The sequence below is a fragment of the Stenella coeruleoalba genome (genome assembly GCF_951394435.1).
Source record: "Stenella coeruleoalba genome assembly, chromosome: 6".
NCBI lineage: Eukaryota > Metazoa > Chordata > Mammalia > Artiodactyla > Delphinidae > Stenella > Stenella coeruleoalba.
Window position 1 is genome coordinate 116,932,781 of NC_137151.1, and position 20,044 is coordinate 116,952,824.

Sequence of the window (20,044 nt, forward strand, 5' to 3'; positions counted from 1 at the left end):
AAATTAAGTAGGTTATCTTTCTGAGAGAATCTTAATTATCTTAAAATTTCATTAAGTTAAGATGTCGAATTTAACACTTTTGTTTTTTTAATTCTTTCCAAAGGTCTGTAAACAGATTTGGCTAGGATTATTTGATGATAGATCTTCAGCAATTCCAGACTTCAGGGATCCACAAAAAGTGAAAGAGTTCCTACAAGAAAAATATGAAAAGAAAAGATGGTGAGTGAATAGTTTGTATTTAGAGCAAAGCCTCCCCAAATCACATTAATTATGGGTAAGATTAGTATAAGAGGAAGGAAGGAAGGAGGAAGGAAATAAGTAGGTAGGTAGGTAGATAGGGAATAAGGAAATAGGTAGATACTCATTATACTTTGGCTTTTTATTGAATTTGGTTTCCACAGACCTTTACTTCTGCTTTATCTTAACTCATCTGTGCCTAGCAGTAGCCTGTTTCTTATCACCAGGTCTCCTACCCTTTTGGGGGAAGTTAGGGATTCTTCCTTATAAACCATCTCTATCCCTGTTAGCTTCTCTAGACATTTTAGTCTTATAAAGCCTCCTTTCTTAAAATCTTCCTTCACCTACCTAAGGAGACAAAAGACCTGTATGCAGAAAATTATAAGACACTGATGAAAGAAATTAAAGATGATACAAATAGATGGAGAGATATACCATGTTCTTGGATTGGAAGAATCAACATTGTGAAAATGACTCTACTACCCAAAGCAATCTACAGAGTCAGTGCAATCCCTATCAAATTACCACTGGCATTTTTCACAGAACTAGAACAAAAAATTTCACAATTTGTATGGAAACACAAAAGACCCTGAATAGCCAAAGCAATCTTGAGAACGCAAAACGGAGCTGGAGGAATCAGGCTTCCCAGACTTCAGACTATACTACAAAGCTACAGTAATCAAGACAGCATGATACTGGCACAAAAACAGAAAGATAGATCAATGGAACAGGATAGAAAGCCCAGAGATAAACCCACACACGTATGGTCACCTTATCTTTGATAAAGGAGGCAGGAATGTACAGTGGAGAAAGGACAGCCTCTTCAATAAGTGGTGCTGGGAAAACTGGACAGGTACATGTAAAAGTATAAGATTAGAACACTCCCTAACACCATACACAAAAATAAGCTCAAAATGGATTAAAGACCTAAATTTAAGGCCAGAAACTATCAAACTCTTAGAGGAAAACATAGGCAGAACACTCTATGACATAAATCAGAGCAAGATCCTTTTTGACCCACCTCCTAGAGAAATGGAAATAAAAACAAAAATAAATGGGACCTAATGAAACTTCAAAGCTTTTGCACAGCAAAGGAAACCATAAACAAGACCAAAAGACGACCCTCAGAATTGGAGAAAATATTTGCAAAGGAAGCAACTGACAAAGGATTAATCTCCAAAATTTACAAGCAGCTCATGCAGCTCAATAACAAAACAACAAACATCCCAATTCAAAAATGGGCAGAAGACCTAAATAGACATTTCTCCAAAGAGGATATACAGACTGCCAACAAACACATGAAAGAATGCTCAACATCATTAATCATTAGAGAAATGCAAATCAAAACTACAGTGAGATATCATCTCACACCGGTCAGAATGGCCATCATCAAAAAATCTACAAACAATAAATGCTGGAGAGGGTGTGGAAAAAAGGGAACCCTTTAGCACTGCTGGTGGGAATGTGAATTGGTACAGCCACTATGGAGAAGAGTATGGAGGTTCCTTAAAAAACTAAAAATAGAACTACCATCCCACTACTGGGCATATACCCTGAGAAAACCATAATTCAAAAAGAGACATGTACCAAAATGTTCATTGCAGCTCTATTTACAATAGCCAGGAGATGGAAACAACCTAAGTGTCCGTCATCGGATGAATGGATAAAGATGTGGCACATATATACAATGGAATATTACTCAGCCATAAAAAGAAGCGAAATTGAGTTATTTGTAGTGAGGTGGATGGACCTAGAGTCTGTCATACAGAGTGAAGTAAGTCAGAAAGACAAAGACAAATACCGTATGCTAACACATATATATGGAATCTAAGAAAAAAAAATGTCATGAAGAACCTAGGGGTAAGACAGGAGTAAAGACAAAGACCTACTAGAGAATGGACTTGAGGATATGGGGAGGGGGAAGAGTAAGCTGTGACAAAGTGAGAGAGTGGCATGGACATATATACTAAATGTAAAATAGATAGCTAGTGGGAAGCAGCCACATAGCACAGGGAGATCAGCTCGGTGCTTTGTGACCACCTAGAGGGGTGGGATAGGGAGGGTGGGAGGGAGGGAGACGCAACAGGAAAGAGATATGGGAACATATGTATATGTATAACTGATTCACTTTCGTTATAAAGCAGAAACTAACACACCATTGTAAAGCAATTATACTCCAATAAAGATGTAAAAAAAAAAAGTGGGAATAACTCAAATGTTTTTCAGTTGGCGAATGGGGAAAGATTGGTTGAAAAGGGACACAGGCACAATTCTGGGAATGACAGAAGTGCAATATACAGGCATATCTCATTTTACTGTGCTTCACTTTATCGTACTTCACAGATTTTCTTTTACAAATTGCAGGTTATGGCAGCCCTGCACTGAGCAAGTCTCTTAGTGCTGTTTCTCCAGTAGCATTTGCTCACTTCATTTCTCTCTGTCACACTTTGGAAATTCTTCAGATACTTCAAACTTTTCCATTATTTATATATCTGTCATGGTGTTTTGTAATCAGTGATCTGTAATCAGTGATCTTTGATTTAATATTGTAATTTTTTTGGGCACCACGAACTGCATCCATGTAAGAGCAAAATTAATAAATGTGTATGTTCTGCCAGCTCCACTGAGGGGGGCGGAAATCTTCCTTCATTTAGCAAGTGTTTATTTACTATCTTTTATATACTAGGCACTATGCTAAAACACTCATGAAGCAATCTATTCATTCACTTAATTGCATGTTGTAGTAATTCTTTGCTCAAAATATCACTCACTGCCCAACCAAGAAGTCATTTTACTCTACCTGTTTAAGAAGGAAGATTTTATACCTTTTTAACTAAATCTGTCAGATGTTAATTTTTAAAAAGGAATTAAGACAGGTATGTATTGGCTAGTAAGCCTTTTAAAGCAGAGCAGGGGGTATATTCATAGAACTAGTAGTGTTCAGTTACTTTGAGCTCTTCATTTTTACCTGTATGAGTACAATTTAAGTCAGTTTACTGAAACTCAGTGATGAATTCTTGGTTGTTTCTTTATCCGTATTCAGTAGTGTATATTTTCCTTCTTGGGACGTTAAGAAGATGAGAGAGAGAGTCACAAATAGAAGGAATAGGTAATGAGGAAGTACATGGCCTCTTGTTTCCCTGAGGAGCTGTATTTGAACCCAGAGGATATCTTCAAGAGCTTGTTTTGGTTGAGGGAATACTTGCCATGGTTATGAGTGAGATATCTCTACCTACATCAAGTGAGCATGGTAGAAAGAAGTGGCTCTGATTTGTATGTTCTGTGAACTTTGTATTCCCTAGAGGAGACTAATTTTTGCCAGGGCTATATATTCAGCATTACTAGAAACATTAAGTATGAATGTAGAAGAAAACATACTAGTGAGATTTTAGTTCAGGAAAGAAAAAACTTAGAAGATGCAGTGATAGTAAAAACATGGTGCCATAAATGATTCTCTTAAAATGAAGTGTATAATTATCTTTTTATCATTTTAGTTCTTAATTTCTTAGACCTTTTCCTAGACCCTTTCCTGTAGTTAAGACATTTCTGCTTGATAGCCTTGGCCTAATTTTTGATTTTCCCAACAGTTTTACTTTTACCAGCTCAGAGTTAGTTTGAATAGGACTTAGCTGGGATTTCAAATAGTTTAGCTTCAACTACTAAGAGAAAAGTGTGTGTGAATAAGGTTTATAGAATTAAAACCAGGAACCCCCCCCACATTAATAATAATAACAAAATAAAAATAATTCATTCAAACAGTAAGCAAATAATTGTAAACCTCAAATAATTATAATTTGTGTTATCTTTTCTGTCCTGAGAAACAGGATAGTTAATAAGAGAATAAGAGAAATAGTTAATAAATAAGAGAAATAGTTAATAAGAGAAATACAATACAAATAAGGCTAGTTAATAAGAGAAATACCCAAAACTTCAGTTGTTGGGTAGGGGAGAGGGAGTGACCAACATTCAGCTAGGCTGGGACCTGTGCATTTTAAACTCACACTCCTGCATACCTGCATACCTGTGACGTGTCACTGGAGTGGGGCAGTGGGTTTTTAACAGGGCATAAGCACTATCCAAATGCACTCTCCCTAAAAAGCCTCACTGGGCAACTGCACTTAGAACATTGAGACTGTTGCTGTCATCTAAAGGGATTTTGAAATTGTTCTTTTAACCAGTTTTCAGACTCAATTCCTATGCTATACATACTTAGCTGTTTTACTTTTAGTTAAGCAAGCCTTTGAGCCAAAGACTATTATCTGATTTTATCCGTTAATAAGACTTGGCTATACTCAGAAATTGGCATTATCACTGATAGGCCAAATTATGGGAAAGTGTGACTTCCTGTTTTCTCCCATATACTGGAAAAAACAAAGCAGTTTTATTGTTCGTGATTATTATATAATTTGATAATTGCCAACACTTGTGTAGCTAACACCTGTACCAGAAAACTGTTCTAAGTACTTCATAAATGTTAACTTGTTTATACCTCATAACAACCATATGTCAGTGTTTTAGAAGAAAATTTGGATGCACAGAGAGTTGAAGTAGTTTGCCCTATGTTTCATAGCTATTGAGTGATGGAGTTGGGATTTGAACTCAGATTCTGGAACAGAGTAGAAAAGCTCTGTTTTTCTACTTCTCCCACCTGTGTAATATGGGGAAGGAGGGTAGGTAGAACAAACCCCAGAAATACAGAGAGCAAAAGCTCTCACATAATCCCAGCTCTGGAGATTAGCGTTGCCAATATTTGGGCATTATATTCTTAACTACCTCTCTTTCCTTCCTTTACTCCCTTGATCCTGTGAATTCTTACATGACTGAGATCAAACGTGAAAGACCTGTAAAGTCTTATGGACATCTTTGCATGTCAAGACAGAGTAGCTATGTATTATTCTATCATATAGATGTTAGTATAATCCTTTTAAGCATTTTTCTCCTGGTGGATTTTGGTTTATTGTCCAATTTTTAAAATTTTAAGGAGTGCTGTGATAACCTACGTATACATTTATGTGTGTACAGTTAGTCAATTATTTCCTAAGGATAAGTTACTAGAAATGGCACTTCTGGGGCACAGAGTATACCTATTTATGTATTTTAATAGAGAGTAACACAGTTTGTAAAGTTTATACTCAGATCAAATGCGAATGTCATTTTAATTTACATTTTTATTCGGTTACAAGTATTTTCATTTCTTTGTCTCCCTTGGTGAATTGCTTCTGTCCATTTAAAAATTGTGTTGTTAATCTTATAGATTTGTAATAGACCTTTATATTTTGGGCTACTAAGTGTAATATAATAAATGTTTCTCCTTCCTTCTCTGTTTTCAAACGTTATTTATGAGCATACGATACTTTGGTTTTTAAAAATTAGAGTTATTAACTATCATCATGATTAACTACGAGTCCTCTTTTTTTAAAAAAGCAGTTATTTAATATATTGTATTTATTAGAAAAACTGTAAGTAAATAATCGAAACAAGTTTTGTGGTTAGTCTTTATTACCCTTTCTCTGAATATTTTAATTAAGTGTAGTCTTAAGCTATCAGTTCTAAGACGGTTTTGAAATAAGATTAATATCAAAACAGTCTTGTACAAATTAGAATTAAGCTTATCATTTTGAGCTTAGTGTTCCGTACATCTTCCTTAGTTAACTGCCTGTTTAACTTTTCGTATGTTTTAGGTATGTCCCACCAGAACAAGCCAAAGTGGTGGCATCAGTTCATGCATCTATTTCAGGGTCCTCTGCCAGTAGCACAAGCAGCACACCTGAGGTCAAACCACTGAAATCTCTTTTAGGAGATTCAGCACCAGCACTGCATTTAAATAAGGGCACACCTAGTCAGGTGAGTAGTTTTTAAATCTTTGTAGAGGCTTCTACTTAAGGAGGATTGAGTACCATGAATTTGGGAATTCATTAAGACAGTTGCATAACCTTATATACCAGTAGCATTGTGTCCTAATGGTTTATAATACATTAAAAGATACTTGGTTAAGTGGTTGGAATGTGTCTATGTTTGTTCTTTTTGCTATTGCGAATGCTATTGTGAATACGAGTTTGTAAAGCTGTACAGGAACATTGTTATAGCTATCTATCAACATATATGTATCATACGTATCATATAACATGCAGTGGTAAAACATGAATCTGTGGTGACCATCAGAGTTAGAACAGTATGGCCTCTGTGATATTCTTTTACAGGAAAGGATTTCTCAAGCATAGAATTTTTTCTCCATCCTGATTGTGAAGCATGTTTATCGTTGAAACGCAGGTGGCTTTGCATTACATAGCATATTCTAAAAAACTGAAGTCTTTTCAGCAGTTGGTGTCTAGAGTTTATGCTTCTGTACTTCATGATAGTCAGCGAGCTGTGACAGATCTGTTACTGTGTGGCATTATAATGTCTGTCCTACACAAGAATGATTCTGAGGCATGGTACTATTTGAATTAAATTCCACCTTTTAAAATAATGCACATACTAGGGCATCTAGATAAGTTGCTCCACTTTCATCAAAGGTCTGAGTAGAAAATGAAGAGAAGGGTAAAGTCAGTATATTGTAACTCTTCCCATGGATAAAAGATTTGTTCTATGAAAGCCTTATCATCATACTGTCTTAGCAGTAAGTCTGTCTCGTGTCATGAGGTGTAACAACTGTTGTAATTATATTTCATTGCTTTTGACTCTGTACTTAACATTGAAAGATAATGTGGGAATAGATGTTGAAAATTTGTGCTTTTCAAAAAACATCAAAGAACTCAAAACTCTACAAATGGAAGATTATGTAATCTTTAAACTGTGTTTTAAGCTTGGTGAATTGGAAGTAGTGGTATAAAAATTCAGCAGATCTGACTGGAAGCTCTTTATAGTTAATATGTGGTTTATAGTCTCCTGTTGTAGGTCGCTCTCAAGGGCAGCAGCAGGAAAAGAAGCAGTTTGACCTTTTAAGTGATCTTGGCTCAGACATCTTTGCTGCTCCAGCACCTCAGTCAACAGCTACAGCCAATTTTGCAAACTTTGCACATTTCAACAGTCATGCAGGTAAGTTTTTTCCCAGCAGCTTTTGCCAGAGTGATTGAATAATCATCAAATTAAATATTGTACACTAATTTAAGAATTGATTTGGTCATTTTGAAGCAGTTTTATTTGATAATTTGAAACTTTGCTTTCTGTTTTTTGCATATATATATTTCACTGTTTTTTAAGCATAACTGAAGCCAGTGCTTACTGAATTGACTATTAGTACTTTGGGATTTATTTTACCTTCTTTTATTCACCTATGAAATTGTGATGCTATCCCACTTATTTTTTTTCCTTTCAATTTCACGTCCTGGCTTATAGTTGGATAATAATGGTACAAAGTATGTCATGTATATATGCATCCAGAAATGTGCCTTTTGAGATAGTTTGGAAAATTATAGAAAACCTGCTCTTCAGCCACATTTATTTCTATCAAGCATTGAAGGAATTTTTTGTTTTAAATACCAGTGGAAACATTTTCTAAGAATATGCTACAGAAGGAAGTTGTGGTGTGATTTATGTATGTTTGTGTGTGTGTGTGTGTTTGCTTTTCAAAAGGGATTCTAGGATGAGAATTTCTTTCAGGAGAGATTGTACTGAGAAGGGTAAGAAATCGGGAGGCTCGCGCTGTTAGGGCTGTGGTAGGTTTCCATCTGCTTTACATTGGCTGAGCCCAGAAGTCCAGAAGGAGGCTGAGGAGACTCTTCCCTTCATACTCTAGGTGGGAAGCCAGTTCCCTCTCTGAGCAGACAGGAGCCCTAGCTTCTGTCCCCCCTCTTGGTTTTCGAATGGTGGCCAAAAGAGTTGGTGGTGGAAGACTCAGTGAATAGAGAGTGAACCTTCTGTAATTTATGAGTATTCTGCATTTATCTCAGGTTTAGGTTTATGGAAATGTAATTTGAAATGATGGTAACGTAACTGCCAAACTCTTTTGTAAATTTTCAGCTTATTTCATGACTTATTTCATGTTTCCCTTGTGTGTGTGTATGTGTGTTTTTGTTTTGTGTTTTTGTCTCTAAACGCAATTTGTGAATATTTGCAAGTCAGGGAATTGATGTTACACTTTTCTGTGTAATCATATTAGCCAAAAATAGACAAGACAGTGCAGCTCCACAGACTAATTTGTACCGTGATTACCCTCATACTTTTAATAACTCCCTTAAAATGCTTTTTGAAAATAATTGTCATTATTTAATTGTAGAAAATGTTAAGAGAGAGAGAAATGTATGATTTTATCAGATTGATAGAAGATAGTAAATCTTAACTATTTTGTCTCTTTTCCACATATGGCAGAAATGGTAGGACAGATGTGTCTGTGAGGAAGTAGTTGAATAACCATGTAGATTAGTTCAGGTTGCCTGAGAGTAATAGTTTTTTAGCCTGAAGTTCTTTTGTATTTACAGATGACTACTCAGATCACTCTTTTCTTACTTCATTTGATTGATCCCAGGAGCATAAAATATATATGGATATTGCAAGAACAAGCTAATAAAATTACTCATTTATTTTCCCTTCTAGTATAGTTGATGCCATCTTTCACATTTTACCTTAAGTAAGTTTTAAATTGGTGTCACAGTTCAATCTGAAATGTCTTTTTCCAGAGCCTTTGCAAGCACTCTGAATTTTTACTTTTCCATACATGGTTCATAGATACAAAGTCATTGATAGCTGAGTTTTTACCCTGAACTTATCATTTAAAAAAAAAAATACATTAGGTGAAAATTTTCTCCTGTACACATTGATGTGACAAATGGAACTTTTAATAGCAAACAGTAATTATTCAGATACGCCAATCTGGCCGGCATTGTTTTAAAGGGAAAACTGTTCTTTTGCAGATAGTTCAGTGGGTTAAAAGCCAGAAGTCTTTACCCTTCTTTATTTGAACATTCTGGCTGAGTTGGTGTGTGTGTGGATATGTGTCAGTGGTGGGGTCAGTATTATGTTCAGGAAAAGTCATCTTCTACAGAAATAGGCATGCAGTTAGAAACATAATTTACTACAGCATGTAATAGTTATTTTGCTTGGTAATACGTATCACAAAACCTGTGAACTGTAAACTGTAATTGATTTTGGCCACACCTTATATGAGGGATGTCAAACTCAATTGCCTTGCCACCCAGTTAACACAAATGAATAATATAATGCAGTGCCCCTTTCAAAGGGGGATGGTCTATAATCTCCTGTTGCCACATGAAAATACAGGCTCAGGATTACTAAATACACCGATTTTCTTTTAAGAGAAGTATGAAAACTTGTTATGTAATGTGAAATGCTCTCTTTTTAAATGTTAGGAATTAATGAAAATAAACTATCATATAGGTGAAACAAAGTCTGTTTGTCAGCTGAATTTGATGAGGGTTGCCTGTTTCCATCCTCTGGCCTCTACATTTTTTTTTTCCTTTCTCATGAGTATCTGTTGCTCACCGAAGAGTAAAGACAACTCTTGGCAAGATTCAGGCTCATTAACTTGGTGCCTTAAATTCTAAATTCTGAGTTGACTCCTTTGTACTTTTTGAATAAGACTGTGTAAAAAGCATCTTTATTATTTTGTCACATTCTTTTTAGTTTGGATTTCTTTGTGTAGAGATTGTTTGAGGTTCCAGATAGTAATTTTTGTTTACTGAATTTATTAGTGTTTAATTTCCGAAGTTGTGTTTATCAGTTTCATTCCGCAACCCTTTACAGATTTAAAAAGTTACTATAATCAGTTGTTGAAGACAGTAGATTCAGTGTCTACAAATAAAAACGGATAGAAGTATTACAAAACCCTGTCTTGCTATAGTGAATAGGTATTTGATGAGTGTGTTTGGTGCTCTGGTGGGAAATCATTGGGAAAATATAAATGTGATAAAATAGGCTTGCCCAACAAAATGGATTGCATTGAACTGATTTTTTTTTTAAAGAAGATGTTGGGGGTAGGAGTTTATTAATTAATTAATTTATTTTTGCTGTGTTGGGTCTTCGTATCTGCGCGAGGGCTTTCTCTAGTTGTGGCAAGCGGTGGCCACTCACTATCGCGGCCTTTCTTATTGCGGAGCACAGGCTCCAGACACGCAGGCTCAGTAGTTGTGGCTCACGGGCCCAGTTGCTCCGCGGCATGTGGGATCCTCCCAGACCAGGGCTCGAACCCGTGTCCCCTGCATTTGCAGGCAGACTCTCAACCACTGTGCCACCAGGGAAGCCTGCATTGAACTGATTTTTTTCCCCTGATGTTGTTTGAAACATGTTAAATGTAAAATTTTCCCATATGATGTTCTAAATACAAGTTACATGTAGAATATGTATTATTATATGCTACACATATGTTCGAGGTTATAAGCCACAAACTAGCTTAGGGACCAATTCTTGTTTCTACAAGGGACAGATGTTTCATTTGTTGTTCTCAACTGTACAGCTAAGTGTTCAAAAAACTTGGAAACTTGCATTTTGGAATATAATCCACTCTAAATTTGAGAATTTCCTATATCGTGTTCTCTATTCATTTGGTTTATAGTTATATTATCTATTTATTACCTATTTTGGCCTTAATAAACTTATTTTGTCTTTTAGTAGAATTTTCTTCTCTTTGGCTTAGTATTTCAAAGCTCTTAAGACATTTATTTCTGTTGTTTCATAAGTTGTAGAATTATAGTGTTTGTTGGTTTTGCTAGTAGAGACCATCTAGCAAATCTTCTCATTTTGTTAGTGAGAATACTGGTAGAGCCAGAACAATTGAGGGACTTGTCCAATGGTTTACAGTTACTTATGTTAGGATGGAGTTCCCTGATTCTTATCTTAGATTCCCTTTTCACTAAACTGTACTTTTTTACTGGTGTTCTCAGCAATGCTAAATGGTAACTATTTAAACTTATATTTAAACTGGTATAGATATTCCTTTCAAAATATTTTTTAGGAAATTTATTTTTAAAATTTATTATTTATCTATTAGTATTTCTTCCATTATATTTCTTTTGGGGAAAGTAAAATTTCAGCCTGTAAAAAAGTTGAATTTTATCATATTAAGTAAAAACAGACAAAATATTGTAGGGAGTCCAGAATACAGAATTTATATTGTTAAGCAATATTGTTAAGCAGCCTTTTAATTTAGGTTCTAGTGTGTAGTGCTTAAGGGCCAGGTCAGATGTGTTTCAAAAAGGTTTTCAAGAACGCAGTGTGAGCAGTGACATGTGGGGATAGCACTCCACTTGTCAGAAGTGGTAGGTGTGAAGACACTAGAAGGGAAGTGGTACATGTGTGTAGGAAAAGGGGGTTACTCTAGGTACATTCCTCTCCCGCCCCCGTCATATCCATTTAGATAGATAAAACAGCAATTACATGAAATACTGTTAAGTTTTCCTGATTTTCTTCCTAGAATAATGTTTTACTTTGTTAATGGAAAATTTTTTTGCTTAGTGACTTCTTTTGGTTTGTTTACAAGTAGAGTACATATTCATTGAAAAAGCTTAGCGAACTCAGGCAAACAAAGAAGGAAATGATACCTACCTGAAATCTCACTACTTTGATTTAACTAAAATGCAGATTTTCTATGCACATGATGCCATGTTTAATGAAATTAGCAGATGAAAATGTATCTGGAATTTATTAACCTATTTATCTTACTTACTTAGCTGTAAGTATTTTTGTATCGGGCTAAATATTCTTTTACATGAATTTTTTAAATGGCTGCATTATATTCCATTGTATGACGTTCCATAATATATTTAAGTGATCTCTCGTCGGCCATTTGAGTTTCTAAGTTTTTCATTATTATAAAAAACACATTGTTTAGCTGTTAGATTCAGCCATGCTCATTTGCAATATTATCTCTTTACAAAAACTACCTAGAAGTAGAATTGCCTGCAGAGGATTTAAGTGGCTCACTCACTTTGTTGGTGACATATTATAATCTTTCTCCATCTTTTGGACGTGCTTTTTGTTCTTACCACTTAGCATTCCCTTTCCTGCATACCAACCACTTCTTATTCTTATCTTACCCTCTATAAAAATCTTATCCAGCATCTGTTTTGCCTTAAAAAAAGTCTTTTGAGTTATTTCGTTTTACTTACATATTTTAACTTTAGGGAAGCCTGGAGTTTTGCTCTTAGGTTGGTGACCAGTTGGGAAATACCAGTTGGTCTTTTTCACTGGGTATGAGGTGCATTTATGCTATGATTTTTACGTTTTTATCATTTCTTAAGTTTTAATATGTGTTTTAAAATGGCAGCCTCCTAATAAAATATGAGTATCTTCAATGTATTTGGTGATCATGTCCTTCTTTTTATACACTCGAGTTTTCTTTTTTTAAATATGCTATGGTGTGACATCGTTGTAAACTCAAAAAGCAACCAAAAGATTTAATGTAATTAAGCCATCTTTGTATCATTATTTTAGGTTCACATAACTGATGAATCACTTATCACTATTTTAAATCTGAATTTTCCAAATGTATCATGTATCCTGCATCTCTGTCTGCTTTACTGTAACTAAATATTTAGTGCTCTTAATTCAGAGTTTCCTTTAATAGAGGCACTTTACTATTCCTGAGGTCACTCAAAGGCTATTGTGTACAAATTTATCATTGTACAAAGCGTTTTTGGAAATTCCTGGATACCCTTTAATAAATTGCTTGAAGTTGGGTGAAATAAACACTGGTAGAATTTAAAATCTGATTTCTAAATGAGTTTTCTTTAAAGTAAGTTGTGAGACATAGAAACTTTCATAAAATTCTTAAATTCATTTATCATATTTTTCATTTATAATTTTCATATTCATTAACATATATTGTTCCTTACCATTTACAGCTCAGAATTCTGCAAATGCAGATTTTGCAAACTTTGATGCATTTGGACAGTCTAGTGGTTCGAGTAATTTTGGAGGTTTCCCCACAGCAAGCCACTCTTCTTTTCAGCCCCAATCTACAGGTAGAGCTCTCCAGCATTATGCTTAAATGTTTACTTCAAAAAATAAAAAACTCTCTAGAGGTAGTTTTGGAACATTACTCTAAACTTAAATTCTGTGATTATCTGGTTCTAAATTAGTTCTGTCTTACAAAGCTCTGGGGAAACCTGAAATCTTTATATTTTTCTTTGTTCGTTTTTCTGAACGCTAGTATTTTGTCTAATTCACATCTATTTTCCTTTTCCTGCACATGAATCTTCCCTAAATTTCTTAGGCACAGAGGTATTAAAGTACTAAAAGTTTTTTAGGTTCACAAAACACATTACGATTTAAGCTCTGAATAAAGGAAGCTAGTTGATTGCTTGCTTCCATAGAACTAAAAACGTTAAGTAATTTTCAGGGCAACAAGCTTCAGAAAATAAATATTATTAGTTGAGTAGATTATTTAACAGTCATTTTAATAAACTTTAAATAGTTTTCTGTGCAGGAATTGGTCTTTAAAAATTGAATACTCTCCCATAAACTGTATTGTTTTCAGAAACTCATTGAACCTTTGTTTAGATCTTTGGCTGATTATTTTTCATTCAGCTTTTAACTCTGTATTGTCTTAAAGCCTTTTCTTTCAATTTTCTTTCTTTTTTTTCTTTAAATTTCATCATTTACGTAATATCTGGCTGTCCAGCATTTAGAATGCTTTCATCTAGCTGCAGTTTTGGTGAATTTACTTCAGCTTTTCCTCTCCAGGCTTCCAACAGTAAGTTCTGTTGTCACGTAGGCATCTTTTACTAATTTGTATGTTTTGTGCTATATTTTTTAGGTTTTTCAATTATAGAATGTTAATCATCTTTTAACGATAATCCTTCAGAAAGTCTCACTTTTACTCTCTCCACTATTGCTAAACTCAGAGAACATAGTAGTATACCATAACAGAGTTAGTTGATTTAATAATTCAGTTTTTATTAATTTGAAATAAATTTCTTCATACAGATTTTGAAAGCTCAGTATGTACTTTGTTCATCAGCTCCTTGTAACAGATCACAGTCTTTTAAATACAAACATTACTTAGTTTTAATCGAAAACAACTAGAGTTTAATTCCTGAAAGAAATATATTTGTTTTAGAATGCATAAAAAACTGATTGATGGAAAGTGTTTGTGGTTTTTTAAAAAATAGGGTGTAACCTTTGTTTCTGAAATACCTATAAGTGTGCTTTGCTCTCACTTTAATATATAAATATCTATATCTATCTACTATCTTGATTGCTAAGACTAATGTTTAGGCATAAAGAATCAACATCAAAAGTGTAGCACCAACAGTGTAGAATGAATATATACTGGTTTCAGTATTTTAGTAGTACCTTAGGGAGTTCTCTAGAATACAGAACAGTCTTTAAAATCTTAGCAGGATAAAGTTGATGTAATAATTTTTTCCTTGAGCTATATATTAGGGCATAATTTTACTGAAGACATTGTGGTGTTGTGTGTACATTAAATTATTATGTGGAATTAAGTAATAGCTCTTCAAGTAAAATAAGTCTAAAGCTCAAAAACCACCTTTTAAGAAATTTGGATCAAAGTAGTACATTGTAAACATTTTAAATCTCTACCCTGGGATTTGTTTCAACCAGATCTCTGTTGGAACTACAAAACTTCTGTAGTGTAAGATATTTTGCATCTTGCCTACAGAGTTTGTTTAGGGAGAATTGGTAAAAGGTCATAGTATACATAGCTGAATGTTCTATGAAGTAACTGAGTTTCAAATTAGGTAGCATGGAGACGCTCTCCTGTGAATTATTTTCTTCATTCCAGGATAGAAAATTACACACAGAAACTTGTTGCCCTGTATGTTGCCAGGGCCTTTGAAAATCTAGTTTTGTAAATTATGGAAAGTCACGTGTAGATAATAAAAGTTGAATGCCATTTGCCAGTTTTTAATTTTAAGAATTTAGGATTGTTTATAGAACACTTAATTTAGGAAGAAATGATCATATAACCTTTATCAAAGGATATTGGGAAAAATCTAGCAATTTCAAGTTTTCTGTCTGTTCTGTTACAGGTGGAAGTGCTGGATCAGTAAATGCTAATTTTGCTCATTTTGATAACTTCCCCAAATCCTCCAGTGCTGATTTTGGAACCTTCAATACTTCCCAGAGTCATCAAACAGCATCAGCTGTTAGTAAAGTTTCAGCGAACAAAGCTGGTCTACAGACTACAGACAAATATGCGGCACTTGCTAATTTAGACAATATCTTCAGTGCCGGGCAAGGTATCAACCTTTAAACAGATGAATACAAATTTGTATATTAAACAGTCCTCTAAATTTGGTTGTATTTATTAAAATCTGAGGATGTGCTTTTCTTAGTTGTATAGATGTTTAGTTTAAACTAAATGTTCATGACTATTTGGCACATTTTGGATCTGAAATAACTACACAATGGGAGGCCTAGAAACTATTTGTAAACGTCTAGATTTAAAAGAAAATAATTGACAAAAATTTAATTTTTTCTTAGAAACCATGCTTTATTGTTCTAAGACCATAAAGGGCCAAGAAATCCTATTAATAGAGATGACTAGAGGATTATTTGGTAGGTTCTGTGATATATTTGTTTTGAACTACGTTCTATTAATATTTTTGTATTTATTTAAAGAAACAAGATATTTACAGTGTATTTTTATAACTAGTTTTGGTCTTAAGGCTAGTATTTTTGCCTCTCAAAGTGCGTAGTGTAGTGGGGGAACAGCAGGGGTCTACTTTCAGACTGGATTCTGCATCCTAATCTCTGAGCCTGATTTCTCATCTACCCTCCGAAACGAGGGCAATAGTAATAGCATTGAACTTAAAAAGTTGTATTATATGTATTATTGCATGGGAGGCATTTAGAACAGTGCCCGGCACATCGTAAGTGCTCTGTGAATGTTTTCTCTTACTACTATCTCTAATTCTTTCATGAACAACCCTGGGAAAATGATATTATTAATAGACTCTTCACATAGTTCAAGCATTTTATGAGTGTATATGTTCACTTGAATGAGATGTCCCCGTCTTGCAGATTTAATGTAGCACTTTGAGAATTTCTTCTTTATGTGTAATCTAGACATGTTATTGGTACCGGGTCTTAGTTTTTGTTACAGAAACAGTATGCTGTCTTTATCAGAGTGGTATGTATAGCACTAATCTTGTCCAATATTTTCTGGATTATTTATTGGATAAGACTCTAGAATCATGTCCATTTATTTGCTAAGCTCCAGATCGGTTTTAAATTTACATGTGTTTCATGGCAAATGTGGTTGTAAGTTGAAAGCATTAAGTTAAGCATCAGTTAAAAGTTTTGATGTAGTATGTTTTTGTTTGTTCACAGGTGGTGATCAGGGTAGTGGGTTTGGGACCACAGGTAAAGCTCCTGTTGGTTCTGTGGTTTCAGTTCCCAGTCAGTCAAGTGCATCTTCAGACAAGTATGCAGCCCTGGCAGAACTGGACAGCGTTTTCAGCTCCGCGGCCACCTCCAGTAATGCATATTCTTCCACAAGTAATGCTAGCAGGTAGCTTGTCTTAGTCTGTGTTCCTGCTTTGTGTTTTATCTCTTAAACTTTTTTGCAACGCTGAATAATAATGCTGTTAAGTAATGACCATTTGGGGCTTAAAGATTCCTGAATATTTTTGTAAGTTTGAGGAAACTGTGTTTAAATTTTCTAATTAAAATATAATCCTTGAGTTAAGTGCCATAGTTTTATTTTTTTATTTAATCGAAGGCTTTGTTACTTTTTTCCCTTGAACACTAAAATGTGATTTAGAGTATATACACATCTTGAAATGGATAGTCATATACAAATTTAATTGTACTCAGCAGAGACTCCATTTACAGAATTATTTGCTTTTAATGTACAGTTCTCAGTCATGAAGATTAAACACTTAAAGTAGCATGTTATAGCCTTAGTTGTAAATAAGCAGTTTTAGAAATGTTTGCACCAGAACCCAAGACCAATTCTGTATCTCTTTTGTCATACTGGTATTTATAAACAGACATATCTGTTACTGTGTTCAGATAGATCGGGTGTAAGAAATTCTTGGCAGCAGAAAGTCTACTGCATTTTAACAGTGTTCGGTCTTTAAAAACTCTTCTAGTTTTGACTTTTTCATCTTTGGGTCAAGGAAGCAGACCTAGAAGTACAGGTGACTTACCTGTACAGTGTCTTACCCATCTCTTAGTTTTCCATTCCTACAGATTGTCTCTTCTTTTTTGTTATCTGAGTAGCTTTTTATTTCCCTTTAGCACCTTTTCCAGAGAGAAATGGTAGGATTGTAACATTAACTAGTTTGGCTCACTCTTCAGTAACAAATTTTCTATATGGCAGATGGGAAAAATTGAATCCAAAGAATAAAATTTAGAGTATTTATATATTTTTTGCTTTATTAATGTTGTCTACATTACACATATATAATAGTGGACTATAGCAATGTGGTCATAAAGTCTGGAAACATAGACAGGTATATGTAATGAAATGGTTTATTGGTATTACATTATAATCATAAGTGGTCCCCCAGAGTGTAACCCATGGAATGTTTGAAGTACCTGAGACCCATTCAAAAGGTCTGTGAGGTTAAAACCTAAATTCATAATAATTCTGAGGGGTTATTTGTGTTTTCAGTAATTGACATTTGTTTTGATGGTGCAAAAACTATGACAGGTAAAACTTGCTGGTGCCTTAGCATTGATTTACAGCTTTGGCACCAAGCCGTACAAATAGTCATCTAATAGTCATTATATTCCTTACCACCACACATTCAGTTTTACTTAGGAATATTTTTGATGCAGTTTTTATTATGAATATGCTGTATGAAGCAGTAAAGGAATTTAAGTCTTGACCTTTAAATATGTCTTCTTAATTTTCTGTGTGTTGAAGTAAGGTATGCATCAGGTAGTTCTGCTATGTACTGAAGTATAAAGCTGTCTTGAGTAAAATCAGTTTGTGTGGTTGTTTGAGTTGTGGAATAAGCCAGCCACTTGTTTTATGGAACACCATTTTTTCTTGAAAGTATGATTGATAGACAAACTATGGTTTTTCAGATTTCGATATTTGGTAGACATTTTCTCAAAAATGAAATTTTAAGTCTGTCACTTTAAGGAAAATAACTACTTAAAATACATACTCTCAAGCAAATAGTAGAATTTTGGAAAATTTGGGGGCCACCGTGGGCTTAAAATTAAACTTCCCATTACTTTTCTGATGAGCTGGATGGTGATATTCATGATTGTAATTTTTTTATTTTGCATAGGGAAATATGTTGACATTTTGAAGATTTGCATCAACTATTTTCCAAATGATATAAAGTTAGTAAAAGATTCATTTAAAGTGTAAGATAGACTAGTGGATGTTACTTTACATAAAAGTCCATTGATATGGTTTCAAATTCCATATTGCAACTAACCTTTAGGAAACTATCCCTGGTGTTTTTTGTATGATGTCAAGGAAAATATCCACAGTTATCTGGAAAAGGTGTTAAAATTCTCCTGTTTTGTTCAACTATGTTACCATGTGAGGCCAGTTTTTCTTCATATGCATCAACCTAAACAACATATCACAAGAGATTGATCATATATTAAGCCAGCCATTAAAGAGATTTGTAAAAATATCAGTGTTACTCTTCTCATTAGGTTCCTTTTGTTTTAGAAAATATGGTTACTTATGAAAATGCTACTTAGGTTAGCATGTAATGGCTTTATTGTTATTTTTAAATGAATAAAATTATTTAAATTTGTTTTAATTGATGTACAATATATATTGGTAAATATAGCAACTTAAAGTTCTTTGGGGTTCTCAATAATTTTTTAGAATGTGAATGAGTTCTGAGACTTAAAAGTTTGAGAACTGATGTGATACATGATATGTTCAATATTATTTGTTTCCATATTTTATGGCAACCTTGTAGATAGATTACCGTTGCTTTTTTTCCCCCTCAAAACATGAACTCTTTCAATACTTGTTTTCAGTAATGTTTTTGGAACAGTGCCAGTGGGTGCTTCTGCACAGACACAGCCTGCTGCTTCAAGCGTGCCTGCTCCATTTGGAGGTACGTGTTTCTGGTATATATATACTGGTTTTTATAAAGAACCCTAATACATATTGTATCGCATTTTCGTAGGGATACCAGAAGACAATCAAAGCACCAGTTTATTATCAGAAAGCTCTAGTTTTCTATCTTCAGAAATATATGAACAAATACTTTAAATAATTGAATACAAATGCGTTAGGATTTTATAGTGTATTTTATAATTTTTTAAAGCTACACCTTCCACAAATCCATTTGTTGCTGCTGCTGGTCCTTCTGTGGCATCTTCTACAAATCCATTTCAGACCAATGCCAGAGGAGCAACAGGTAAGAAATAAATATAAATTATAGAACAGTAAGCTTTGGAAAAGGTATATATTGCAAAGACACCATGTGAAGAGCATCAGAAAATAAGGTTCCTTTCTTACTGAAGTGACTGTAAAGTGGATTAGTTTTGTCCGTAAAGACATATAGTAGCTGAAAGTTTATAAAATCCTTCAATTTAATATTTGAAAATGGACCAGAGAAGTTATCTAGCACCCACCACTCAAAGCTTTCGTTTTTCAGGTGCAGAAGCCCAAGCATGGAGATGAGACTTAAAGCCTTAAAGCCCACAGCCAATATATGACAGAGATGGTACTTGAACATTGTAATTCTGACTTATTTGTTGGTCTGGTTTCACAATTATTGGTTATAACTCAATCTTAGTAGAAAAAAATGTGTAAGTTTTTTTGCTTTTTTCCTTTTCATGGGATTGCAAGGAATAGATGGCTATTATTAACATGAGATCTTAATAATGAGGTCTTTTTGTAGTACATATTTCTTTTAGGTGTTCACATTTTTTTAGGTTGTGGGAAACTGGTTTA

At 34.2% G+C, this 20,044-nt stretch overlaps 1 protein-coding gene across 6 annotated transcripts in view; it reads left to right on the forward strand.

Moving 5' to 3' along the window:
* AGFG1 (ArfGAP with FG repeats 1) overlaps window positions 1-20,044 on the forward strand; it is a 79,621-nt gene that overhangs the window by 42,768 nt on the left and 16,809 nt on the right. For 2 of the 6 annotated variants that reach the window (XM_079924519.1, XM_079924520.1), the window contains exons 3-10: window positions 104-219; window positions 5,919-6,081; window positions 7,122-7,275; window positions 13,035-13,154; window positions 15,186-15,395; window positions 16,489-16,669; window positions 19,120-19,199; window positions 19,413-19,505. In XM_079924519.1, the coding sequence (XP_079780645.1) occupies window positions 104-219; window positions 5,919-6,081; window positions 7,122-7,275; window positions 13,035-13,154; window positions 15,186-15,395; window positions 16,489-16,669; window positions 19,120-19,199; window positions 19,413-19,505 (1,117 nt within the window). Of the gene's footprint in view, window positions 1-103; window positions 220-5,918; window positions 6,082-7,121; window positions 7,276-13,034; window positions 13,155-13,813; window positions 13,886-15,185; window positions 15,396-16,488; window positions 16,670-19,119; window positions 19,200-19,412; window positions 19,506-20,044 lie in introns of all 6 variants that reach the window. The other 4 variants (XM_079924524.1, XM_079924521.1, XM_079924523.1 and 1 more) reach the window with 4 other exon arrangements.